The following is a 13,795-nucleotide window of genomic DNA, read 5'->3' on the forward strand; positions in this document are numbered from 1 at the left end:
ACAGAAAAGGAACCTCCTTCTTCCTGCCCACCCTAGACCACTGGTAGTAAAGACACGGCCTATAACAGGGAGGCTGCTGCTGTCTGCACCTACAAAAACCCATTTGGTGGCTACTTTAATCAATAAGGAAACCCTGGTGGCACACTAGTTAAGGGTTCAGCCGCTAACCAAAAGGTTGGTAGTTTGAATCCTGTGGGGTAGTTTTACTCTGTCTTATAGGGTCACTACAAGTAGGAATCAACTCAAAGGCAACAGGTTTTTTTTAATGGATTACTTAATAAGGACACCAAATTTAGACCATGCACACCAGCTTGGAGGCTCACAGAAATAAAAGCTAAGAGTGACTCTATCTAACCTTGGGAGTCACAGATTGGCCTTGAGTCTATTCTGAATGATTTTGAACCACAACTTGTAATAATAGAAATTAGTACAAAACATGCTTGCTGAAGTTAATAAATAACACTAAGTTCAAAAAAGCTGCTGATATAATTGAAGAACAAAAGTAAATGTGATCCTCAAAAATTAGAAAAGCAGTTGACCACGATGAACATCAGGTAAAAGACTGAAAAACTAGGGAGCTAAAAGCAAGATAAACAGATACAAGAATAAATGATAAATCTCTTGCTCTATTTCCCACTCCCACAAAAACTGTCAAAGAATCAAAAAAGAGCACAATATGACTATGGGCTGCCAATATCCACCACAGCCCACCTAGCTATGGCATACTTTATAATTAACATTATAAATTCATCAATTTTCCTTCCTTCATATCTATAAAGAACACAACTTACTTGGGAATCCTCTGCACCCAAGGATAGTGTTGAAGTAGTATGTAGATCACTATCTAGTTAGAAATAACAAAGTGATTATGAATCTTTAATGAATCTCTAACACAGACAATTTAGATGAGCTTAAACTGTAATTTTGTATGCCCAGTAGTAATTAAATATAAATGTACACACACACACACCCCCACACACACATGGGATCTATTTAAATTTTTCATGGTTAATATTATGAACAAAATCCAATCAAAAGATAAAACTGACAATGGCTGGCTATTATTAGACAATACATAAACCCCAGAGCCAAACTCTAAAATGCCAATTAGCTGAGCCAGTTTCCCATAAAAAGACAATCTTTAAAGTTAGCTCACTAATTAAAATAGCTGTTGTTTTGAATTCCAAATTCTCAATGGAATCCAGACTTTCTGCAGCCACTGAGGTTGCATGAGCCCCCAAAACTACTGCCTTGAGATAATCTTTAATCTTTAAACCTTAAACCAAAACTATCCCCTGATGTCTTCTTTGGACCAAAAAATAGCTTAATTAGTAAAGTGTATCTGCTTTGAGCATTGTGCTCTTTTAAAGAATTATCTATGTGAGATCAAATAGACAATGGCAACTAGAAAGACTGGATGGGAAGCTTAGGGGCAGTGTGTTTAAGATAATGTTGTTGGAATAGTGTGGAAAAGAACAGCAAGAATGGTAACACAACTTGAAGTACATAACCACTGTCACTGAATTTTACACGTAGAATTGTTGAAATGCTGTCTTTGGCTGTGTATACTTTCTCAAAAAAAAAAAAAAAAAAGAACAGCTGCTGCTTTAATGTGGAGAATAGTTAATTTGCCTAGTAATGGCTCTTCTACTCCATGATAATAGAGTTTTGTGTAAGTACACTTTTAAAGCTCAGGAGGACTAATCAGAAAATAATCTGTTACTTTATCAGTTTTTCTTTTTCTTCCTCCCTAGGTGTTAGCCAGTATTATGGTAATGATATTACTATCATTAATTCTGTTTGAACTTGGGCTATAAAACACACATATAATTTTGGTACTTTTTACAAAGAAGTTAGGCCTATTTAAGATTTTGGGTTGAAACATTTAAAAAATCATGGAAGAATTAGAGAATTATAAGAGACCCTATATTACCCAGCAGAATTAGTATTATCTATTAGAAATATGATAACTTATATTTAAAAAAGGGAAATTTTCAAGCTGTGCCTAAAAATCTATGGCATAAAGCCTTAGTCCTGTTAGCAAGGCTACTCTATAAAAAGTGCTATGATAAAACTTGACCTAACGGTATAACTTAAGAATTACATTTTTTCTATACATGCAGCTGAGCATGTATCATGGAATTTCAGACTTCTTATTCTTCTTTCTAGTAAGTCTGATGACCATAAATAGCTACTATGCTACCTTTTAACTTCCTACCAGTCCAAGTAACCATCATACTGTTGTCGTAATTACGGAAAACATCATTCGACGTTGAGCATGTCACCTGTTGTTTTGTTGTACTGTTGGGACTGCTGAGCCTGGGACTGCTGGGGTACAGGCTGTGAAGTATCTTCATACACAGCTTCTTCTAGCCATGGAAAACAAATGACTGCCAGATACCAGTGAGACCTGTTGGAAAAGAAATACAATCTTAACATACAAAATCTAAATAACGCAGAATACGCTCTACAGCTGCATCTGAGAAAGTGAGTACGACTTAACTTCACGTCACTTTTGAAAAGCAGTCTACAATGATATCTGATGTACTAGAAGGCAGTAATTCCAAATGAACAGCCAAAGCTACCAGGGCCTAAGTAAGGCCACTTAGGGCAAATTCAAACTTTCTCAGGATCTGCTTTAACAAGTAGACCTAAGAGCTCATCGGCATCACCATTTTTTGTACTAACACTGACCGAGTTTGTTCTCTTAAACACCCCTGAAAAATCACCTTACAATCTGTTGACATTTTATTTAGCATATCTTCTCTTGAGAACCAAAAGATAAAAAATGTCGCTGTCTCAAACATCATAGTCTTTTGGTCATTTGTCATTTTCTTTTTTCACTATATTCACAAAATAACCACTGTCAAATCAAATCCAACATATGCAACGTACTGTTTTAGCTACTTTTTACAAAGTAAAAAAAAAAGGGGGGGGGAGTATACCCAGAATTTATGTACCCATACTTTTTATTAATAATTAATCAAGAAACCCAACAAAACATTTTGGACTCCCTCCAATATTATTTTCAAATAATATGAAATACTCACGACTCATTTACAGGCACAAAGATGTAATCTTTATTAAAAATGTTTATATGACGAGTCCATGTTCTTACTCTTTTATGTCTTCTCTGTGCCATTCTGAGAATATGAAAGATAGATGTGATATATAAAAAATTAAAAATGTAAAATAAGATACTAGACAGTCATTTTTATATACTGAAAAATGCAAGATTTGGTTTATTTAATCATCATCTTCAAGATATATGATATTTAAAAACCAAAAAAACCAAAACCACTGCTGTCAAGTCGATTCTGACACACAGCAACCCTAAAGGACAGAACAGAACTGCCCCCCAGGGTTTCCAAGGAGCGCCTGGTGGATCTGAACTGCTGGCCTTTTGGTTAGCAGCTGTAGCTCTTAACCACTATGCCACCAGGGTTTCCATATAATATTTAACACACTAGAAAAACATTTTATTAACTCCTGGTTGTTCTTAAATCTGAGCACTATTTATAAACAACGTTAGAAGGATAAAAAAAGGCAACAATACATAAAAGGCTTTGTGGATACCATAAGTGACTCAGTAACTAAGAGTACAGACACAAATGTACCTATTTATTATGCTTAGCTTAATCTGGGAATAGTACAATACATTATCATTAAACCTTGATAGAACAGTGCAAATATTCTTTGTTAAAATTTAATGGAGGAAGGAGTATGAGGCATATATCCCTAGGTTTTTAAAGATGAAATTCATCTCCTTCATTTCATAAATAAGGAAACTACCAGGCAATGAGGTTAAGAACACCCACCATTCATCCATGTTTCTTTTTACTTTTCCAACAAATATTTACTAGGTCCATAAGCACAAATAAAAAATTACCCACATTGCCCTAAATTTATAATCAAATGAGGACAGAAAAACTACAACCAATAACTATAATGTAAGTGTTAGAAAAGATATAAAGGAATCATGTAAAACCATCTAGAACAAGCATCTAGAAAAGAACTGGCATGCATGCACAAGAATACTAGTTGATTTTCTTCACATTATTAGGGAAGTTAAAGAAGGAAGACATCAAATCAAGTCTGGGCATGAAAAAAGGTTTTAAAGAGGAGGCGGAGCCAACATGGCAACCTAAACAGATGGAAAACCAAAAGTGGGTTCTCTGAAAGGATCAACAAAATCGACAAACCACTAGCCAAACTGACAAAAAGAAAAACAGGAGGAAGGAAATAACCCAAATAAGAAACGAAACTGGGGACATTACAACAGACCCAACTGAAATAAAAAGAATCGTAACAGAACATTATAAAAAACTATACTCCAACAAATTTGAAAACGTAGAAGAAATGGAGAAGTTTCTAGAAACACACTCCCTACTCGAACTAACACAAACTGAGGTAGTAAATCTGAACAGACCCATAACAAGAAATTGAAAAAGGCAATTTAAAAAACTCATTAAAAAAAAAAAAGTCCAGGCCCAGATGGCTTCATTGGAGAATGCTACCAAACATTCAGAGGCGAGTGCACACCAGTATTCTTCAAACTATTTCAGAACACAGAAAAGGGACACTTCCAAATTAATTCTATGATGCAGGCATAACCCTGATACCAAAACGAGGCAAAGAAACCAAAGAAGAAAAAGAAAATTACAAAACATTATCTCTCATGAACATGGGTGCAAAAATTCTTAACAAAATTCTAGCCAATATAATTCAGCAATATATACTAAAAAAAATGAGGTATACACCACAACCAAGTGAGACGCATACCAGGTATGCAAGGATGGTTCGAAATCAGACTATCAATCGACATAATTTACTACATAAATGAAACAAAAGAATCACATGATCATCTCAACGATGCAGAAACGGCATCTGATAAAGTCCAACACCCATTCCTGATAAAAGCTTTCAATAAAATAGGAATAGAAGAGAAATTCCTCAACATAATAAAGAATCTATACAAAACCAAGAGCCAACATCGCTGTCAATGCAGTGAGATTGAAAGCATTTCCCCTGAGAATGGGGAACAAGACAAGCACGTTGTCCTTTATCGCCACTTCTATTTAACATTGTATTGGAAGCCCTAGTTAGAGGAATAAGGCAAGAAAAAGAAATACAGGACATACCCATTGGAAAGGAAGATGAAAATTATCCCTATTCGCAGATCCTATACATAAAGAACACCAAAGACTCTCCACAAGGAAACTACTGGAACTACAACAGAGATTCAACAGAGTAGCAGAATACAAAATCAACATACAAAAATCAGTTGGATTCCTATACACTAACAAAGAGAACTTCAAAAAGGAAATCAGGAAAACAATGTCATTTACAATATACCTTAAAAGTCAAAAATACTTAGGAATAAATCCAACCAGGGACGTAAAAACCTATACAAAGAAAACTACAAGACACTACTGCAGTAAACCAAAAGAGGCCTACATAAATGGAAAAACATAACCATGCTCATGCATAGGAAGACTCAGTTTTGTAAAAATGTCAATTCTACCCAAAGTGATCCACAGATATAATGCAATCGATATCCAAATAACAACAGCACTCTTTAACAAGATGGAAAAACTAATCACCAACTTTATACAGAAAGGAAACAGGCCCCAGATAAGCACAGCATTACTGAAGAAAAAGAACAAAGGCCAGAGGCCTTACACCACCTAATCTAAGAACCTACTACTATCCAGCCACAGTAGTCAAAACAGGCTGGTACTGGTACAATGACAGACACATACGCCCCTGGAACAAAATCAAGTACTCAGATGTAAATCCATCCACTTAGAGTCAGCTGATTTCCAACAAAGGAACAAAATCCATTAAATAGGGAAAAGACAGTCTCTTAAGCAAATGGCGTTGGCAAAACTAGACGTCCTTCTGTAAAAAATGAAACTGGACCCATACCTTACATGATACATAAAAACTAACTCCAAATGCTCCAAATGGATCAAAGACCTAAATACAAAATCTAAAAAGATAAAGATTATGGAAGAAAAAATGGGGCAACACTAGCATCCCTAATACACTGCATAAATACAATACAAACCAGAACTTACAATGCACAAACATCAGAAGATAAGCTAGATAACAGGGAGCTTCTAAAAACTAAACACCCATGGCTCATCAAAAGGCTTCACCAAAAAAGTAACCTACAGGCAGATAAAAAAATTTTGGCTACGACATATCCAGTAGGTGTCTAATCTTTAAAATCTATAGACTACCCTCAACACCTCCACAACAAAAAGACAAATAATCCAATTAAAAAATGGTCAAAGGATATGAACACATATTTCACCAAAGAAGACAGGTAGCTAACAGACACATGAGGAAACGCTCGCAATCTTCAGCCGTTAAGAGAAATGCAAATCAAAACTAAAATGAGATACCATCTTAACCTGACATTAATGGCATAATCAAAAAAAAAAAAAAAACAGAAAATGACAAATATGGGAGAGGTTTCAGGGAGAATGGAGCTCTTATGCACTGCTGCTATGAATGTAAAATGGTACAACCACTATGGAAAATGATACGGTGCCTCCTTAAAAAGCTAGATGAAGAAATGCCATACGATCCAGCAATCCACTTAGAGGAATTTATCCTAGAGAAGTAAAAGCTGTCACACAAATAGACATATCACAGCCATGTTCACTGCAGCATCACACACAACAGCAAAAAGATGTAAACAACCTAAGTACGCATCGACAAATGGAGAAACAAATTATGGTACATACGCACAATGGAATACAACACAACAATAAAGAACAATGATGAATCCGTGTAACAACCTCACCGCATGGATGAATCTGGACAGTATGCTGACTGAAATAAGTCAATCACAGAAGGACAAACACTGCATGAGACTACTATTATTAAAACCTAAGAAAAGGTTTACATACAGAAAAAAAAAAACTCTAATGGTTATGAGGGAGGAGAAGGTGGGGAGGAGAAATCACTAACTAGAGAGTAGACAAGTTAACTTTGGCTAATGGAAAGACAACACACAATATAGGGGAAGTCAGTAAAACTCAACCAAGGCAAAGTTACGGAAGCTTCCTAGACACATCAAAACATCTTAAGGGACAAGGTGCTGGGGCTGAGGGCTGGGGACCATGGTCTCAAGGGACATCTAGGTCAATTAGCATAACATAACTCATAATGAAAATGTTCTACATCCTACTTTGGTGAGTAGCATCTGGGGTCTTAGAAGTTTGCAAGTGGCCAACTAAAGATACATCTATTGGTCCCACCATGTTCAGAGCAAAGAGAATGAAGAAAACCAAGAACAAGAAAAATATTACTCCAAAGACTAATGGACCACACAAACCAAAGCCTCCACCAGACCAAGTCCAGCACAACTAGATGGTGCCCAGTTACCACCACCAACCACTCTGACAGGGATCACAATACAGGGTCCCAGACAGAGTGGGTGAAAATTCAAATTCACAAAAAAAAAGACCAGACTTACTGGTCTGACAGAGACTGGAGGAACCCCTGAGACTATGGCCCTCAGACACCCTGCTAACTCAGAATTGATGCCACTCCCAAAATCTACCTTTCAGCCAAAAATTAGACAGGCCTATAAAACAAACAATAACAGATGTGAAGAATGCACTTCTTAGCTCAATCAAGTATAAGTGAACAAATGGGCAACACCTGCCCAAAAGTAAAGATGAGACGGTAGGAAGGGACAGGAAAACTGGGCGAATGGACACGGAGAATCCAAGGTGGACCCCCTGACACACTGTGGAGATTGCAACCAATGTTACAAAACAATGTGTATATAAATTTTTGAATGAAAAACTAATTTGTGCTATAAACTTTGACCTAAAACACAATAAAATTTAAAAAAGAAGAAAAGGGTTAAAAGGGAGATAGCATTTAAGAGTGGGATAAAGTCACGTACTTCTGGCTCAGACTCTTGGAAGGAGCTGTTTTCATGCAAGGAATAAAACAAACTCTTACATTCTTACAGATTTATATTAAAAGTAATATAGGAAAGAGATATTTTTGCCCTGTCCCTGTTCCCCTGAACAACATTTAACCAAACAGACATGGGGTAGAGATGAGAAGTAAAATAGGACCCAAAGTGAGCTAAAAGATAGGGAGGAAATTAAGCATTTTGTGGAAGATAAATTACATAAAATAAAAAAAATGCTTAACAAATCTGCTCATTTCAGAATGATTCAAACATTACAATGATTATAAGCTATTATCTTCAACTAGTGTATAGTCTGTTAACTTGTTTTCCATTTGAAGATCTTAAGGATACACACTTGGTTTACTTACGTTGTTATCTGGTACAGTTCCTGATTATGCTAACATTATTTGATTAGGAGCATATTAAACATAGGGCAGGGTGGGAAGAGCAGCGAAGAATATGAAGACCACAATATGATCTCGTATTCTCAGTTTCTAACTACATACAAAATCCTCAATTAAATGACTAACAGTTTACGCAGTATTCAATAATGTACATTATTTATTATCTTTCGTTCTACCTAGTATGTTCCAAGCGCTGTGCAAAGCACTGGGCACAAGGTAGAAAATAAGATAAATAAAGTCCCTACACTTCAAGATGAAAAACAAAAACTTAGCAAGCAAAAAAAATAAATAAATGAGTAGAGATCATATTGCAAGGTAAATAAAATGGCAGAAAAAGAACATTTCAGGCAGAAAATAGGGAAGAGCTTAGCATATTTGGAAACTGAAGGAGGTAGGTTAAGGTGAAGCATGGTGAAGTGAGGGCCAAGAGTGCTGTGATGAGTTTGGGAAAATGGACAGAAGCCGGATTTTGCAGGGTCTTGTAAACCATGGTAATGAGCTTATCATTTAGTCTTGTCATTGTTGCTCACTGCTATCAAGTAGCGCCTGGACTCACGACAACCCCATGTATGATGGAACAGAACACTGTCCAGTCTGCACAATCCCCGTGATCACTGGAGATTGGATCATTGTGATCCATCGGGTTTTTGCTGATTTTCAGAAGTAGATCTCCATGCCTTTCTTTCTACTCTTAGTATGGAAGTTCCACTGAAGCCTTTTCAGCATCACAGCAACTTGCAAGCCTCCACTGACAGGAGGGTGACTACACATGAGGTGCAGACCGGGAATCAAACAGGGATCTCCCATCTGCAAGAAAAGAATACTACCACTGAACTACCACTGTCCCCTAGCACTTAGGCTATGATTCCCTAACACTAGCAGCCTTTCATAGGAAGTTTATTGACCATTAAGGTTTGTATTCCTCACCCATTTTGCTTTTAGGTTATCTAATTACTGATTTGTAGGAATTCTTTGTGTGAATACTAATGTTTGGTCTGATACACACACACACACGCAGAGCACGCACACAACAGACAAGAGTGTGTGCTGCCTACCAGTACCTCACTCTAGTGTATGACACTCGTGTAACTTTTATATTACTTTATATAGGATAAGGAACATGTGCAGTTTTTTTAAAACATAATAACAGCAGGATCCACTTTCATTTCCTTAGTTTCTAGGTGGGTTTCCAAACTGATGATCTCAACGTTGACAAGTAACTTTAAAACATGAGATTAAATGCATGGTACTAACCATCAATTTCTACATATATAAAACAGAACAGAAAAGCATCAGAAATGCTAAATCTCAAATTTATTTAATAAATCCTCCCCATCCATATTTCCTGTTTCATTAACCCTGATTTTCAGGAGGTTTTCAAATTGTGATTTTTCTCCTTAATTGATCCTGGCAGGCCTTGTCCCTCAGCACAACATTGCTCACTATATTGTTAACAGAGACTCCTTTTATTCTCAAAAGTATTCCAGTTCAGATTATAAATTATATACCTAAAACACTACAAACAATAGAAAGAACACGAACTTTGAAACTGATAAGCTATATCCAACTTTGGATAACTTGTTTAACTAATTTAGGCTTTATTAATAAAGATAATGGCATTTATCTCACAAGGTTATATAAGATCAAGTAACTTTGTGTTCATCGATTTGGCTCTGAGTAGTCACAAATAAATGCTAATACCGTCCCTATTCCAACCACCCTTCTCCCACAATACAATGAATTCAGTCTGTTTATCCATTTAATCATCTTTTCATTTGTTTAGTATTCTTGTTCTTTAAAGGGATAAAACAAACTCTGACAGCCTTTTTCTTTTTTTTTTTTAAACTTATGGCAGTCTAGTACAATGAAAATATCTTGGACTAGAGGTTAAAAGAAATGGTTTTAAGAACCAACCAGTTCTGACATTCACTGTTTGTCCTTAGTCAAGTTAAATAATCTTTATTAGCTTACTTCCTCATCTGAAAAACTAGGTTGTAATATATATATTCTACATATATAACAGCACTGTCATGAGGGGGAAAAAATTAAATAAAGAATGTAAATGTACCTTGTAAATTGTAAAGTGGTAGACAAATGTTTATATTTATTTCTAAGTAAATACTTTTAATTTTATCATGGGTTTATCCATATAAATTATCACACAAATTGTTGGAGGGATGGAAGGTGTGAAATGCTCAACTCTCAGAGTCACTATTACCTAAGCTGTAACAGCAGGGACATCGGTGGTTCACTGGTAGAATTATGTGAGAGACCTGGGTGTGATTTCTAACCGATGCACCTCGTGCACAGCCACCACCCATCTGTCAGTGGAGGCTGGTGTGTTGGTATGATGCTGAACAGGTTTTAGCAGAGCTTCCAGGCTAAGTCTGACTAGGAAGAAAAACTTCGCAATCTACTCCCAAAAATGAGCCAATGAAAACCCAATGGATCCTAACAGTCCACTCATGGGGATGGTGCAGGCTTGAGCAGCACTTCATTCTGTTGTGCATGGGGTTGCCATGGGTTAGGGGCCTGACTTCACAGCAGCTGGTCTGGTGTTTGTTTGTTTGTTAACAACAAGTTACAACATTAACTCCTTCCCCACTTTCACCCTTACAATCCACTGCTCTATAGGTTTTAACATTAATTAAAAAATACTTGGGTAGAAACTCTGCTAAAACCAAAAAAATTGCGAGGTTTTTCTTCCTAGTCAGACTTAGCCTGGAAGCTCTGCTAAAACCCGTTCAGCATCATACCAACACGCCAGCCTCCACTGACAGATGGGTGGAGCCTGTGCGCGAGGTGCATCGGCTAGAAATCACACCCAGGTCTCTCACATGGAAGATGAGAATTCTACCAGTGAACCACCGATGCCCCTGCTTTACGGCCTAGCAATTTGCTGTCAAGTCAATTCCGAGTCATTGCTACTCTACAGGACAGAGTAGAACTGCCCGTAGGGTTTCCAAGGAGTGGCTGGTGGGTTCGAACTGCTGACCCTTTTGGTTAGCAACCACCTCTTTACCACTGTGCCACCAGGGCCCCGTTTATAATATTACATCAGTTTAATTAAATAATGGCGCCCTGGGCCGCAGTGGTTAAGAGATCAGTTGCTAACCAAAAGGTCGGCAGTTCGAATCCGCCAGCCACTCCTTGGAAATCCTATGGGGCAGTTCTACTCTGTCCTACAGAGTCACTATGAGTCAGAATCGACTCAATGGCAATGAGTTTAATTAAACAACAGTATGTTGGTAAGGGTTCAAACAGGAAAACTAAAATTAACGCTATGTATTTATAACAGATAGAACTTAAGGCAGGGAAGAGGCCACAGAGGAGACAGAAATGGGGCAAAGTCAAAATAAGGGACAGGGAGGCAACCAGAGGTTAGCAATAGTAGAAAAACCACTATTATCCCTAGCCAGGAGGGCAAAGGGAAGAAGCAATATCTGCAGGTAAAACCTGGAGCCCGAGTAGGCCTGTACGGTGAGAGATGGACCTTTAGAGGAAATGCGGCCACTGCCGGGAAGTCACTACCCAAGACAAAGAGGGTAAGGAAGAAATAACCTATCCTGTCCTCCAGGCTCCAAGTATCCCCCACGGGAATCTGGAAATATAGCCTTCAAGAGTCAGCCTCCCTGTGACAGGGAGCAGAACAGTGGAAGTGGAAAAGCAGCTCGGAGAGCAAACAGGCCTAGGACTACACAAGTGGTAATACTGCTTACTCTAGAAAATACTATGTAGCATCAAAATAGTACGTTTTCTTCTTAAAACTTAAGTACATTAGAAGGTTGACTTACGAGAGATTTGGATTATCTTCTGTTAAATTATTTTCCTTCCTTGTTAAGCACTTATAGAAAAAGCTACTGAAAATATGACTTCGTTCAACAAGTTCATCAGATGCCTTCTCCAATATAAGATACCTGTGAAGTAGAAACCCCACAAAAGTCAATTATTTTCATAAGATTTTACCTAGTCATACCCCAATTACTTTATGTGTTCTGAAAATCTTATTTTTATATGCAATTAGATTCAAAGCAATGTTGCAGTTTTTACAGTTTGCTCTGATTTCAGGTTTCAGTTTATTCTTTAATTATTCCACTTTCCAACAAGATTAAAGCAGAAATTGTCCACTTACTAATTCATTTTAAAATACTGATCAAATTCCTAAAATGTGCTATGCACCATGTTCAAACTAGGGACATAGTAAGAAAAGAAAAGAAAAAAAAAATCGGTGGAGTACGTATCCCCATAAAGCTTAGAGTCCAAAGGGGTGAGGGTAAGATGGACCATTAATCAGATAATGACACAATCAAACGTAAAACTGCCAACCATGACACTCTACATAAATCCAGAAAATTTTTAATCTCTAGATCCTTAGGCCATTCCTATACTAAAACAACATAAGCTTGTAATTCAATCATTTAGTGATTAAATACTTCATAATTAGAGAACTCAGCTGTTCTTAATAATTTATGCAGGTTCAAAATGTAATTAATAAAAAAAATTTTCTTAAAAAAAAACATAGGTTGAAATGTTTTACGTGTGGTTATGGAGGTGTACCATCTGGAAAGGAGAAACGTGGAACTCTTCTGGGGTTCTCAAAATGTGCCCCATCTTGATCTGAATGGTGATTACACGGATGTATACACACGTAAACATATACACATGTAAACACTGCCAGACGGTTCAGATTTATGCACTTTACTACTTGCAAGTTATTCATCAATTTAAAAAATAAATAGAAAGTCATTTTCGAAATGGAGTTACAATCTCTTCCTAAGAGAAGCCAACAAGGTACAGGCAGTTCAGTGAAAAAAAAGTATAGGAAAATACAATTAAAACTGAATGAGAAATAAAATTTTATTAGCTAATTCTAATAAAGCATACCAAAATTAACATCTAAGATGATTCAGTTCATCTCACAAAAAAAAATTTGGCATGATTATAGGGATACAAAAATAATTAAGACAGGGAGAGGAAAGCAAAATCAATGACTTAGGAGACACAGCTAAGGGCGATGGAAAAAATCTGGAAATGAATAATGGTGACAGCTGGGCAATATGAAGAATCCAGTATCACTAAACTGTATATGTAAAAAACACTGAAAATAAGTATTTTTAAATTTTATTTTGATGTTGTTATAGAGAATATACACATCAGAACATAAACCAACCGTATCTACGTGCACAATTCAGTGATACTGGTTACATTCTTCAAGTTGTGCAACCATTTTCACCCTCCTTTGCAAATGTTTTGTTACGTACATATTTACCACAATAAAAAAATTTAAAAATATTTAACATATAAAGATACCTTAACAGTTAATGTGATGTGTCAACTTGGCTAGGCCATGATTCTCAGTATTATGTAATTATCCTCCATTTTGTAATCTGACAAAATTATTCTCCATTTTGTAGTATAAGTCAACCATTTGCATGATGTGATCAGCCAA

General features: G+C 36.6%; 1 protein-coding gene across 5 annotated transcripts in view; it reads right to left on the reverse strand.

Moving 5' to 3' along the window:
• Nucleotides 1-13,795, reverse strand: part of SENP7 (SUMO specific peptidase 7) — a 175,075-nt gene that overhangs the window by 7,124 nt on the left and 154,156 nt on the right. For 4 of the 5 annotated variants that reach the window (XM_049858319.1, XM_049858317.1, XM_049858316.1 and 1 more), the window contains 4 exons: nucleotides 12,141-12,263; nucleotides 3,051-3,143; nucleotides 2,286-2,410; nucleotides 792-844 (listed from right to left, as the gene is read on the reverse strand). In XM_049858319.1, coding sequence (XP_049714276.1) covers nucleotides 792-844; nucleotides 2,286-2,410; nucleotides 3,051-3,143; nucleotides 12,141-12,263 — 394 coding nt within the window. The remainder of the gene's footprint in view (nucleotides 1-791; nucleotides 845-2,285; nucleotides 2,411-3,050; nucleotides 3,144-12,140; nucleotides 12,264-13,795) is intronic. The other variant, XM_049858318.1, reaches the window with a different exon arrangement.

The sequence above is a fragment of the Elephas maximus genome, chromosome 18, assembly GCF_024166365.1.
Source record: "Elephas maximus indicus isolate mEleMax1 chromosome 18, mEleMax1 primary haplotype, whole genome shotgun sequence".
Lineage (NCBI taxonomy): Eukaryota > Metazoa > Chordata > Mammalia > Proboscidea > Elephantidae > Elephas > Elephas maximus.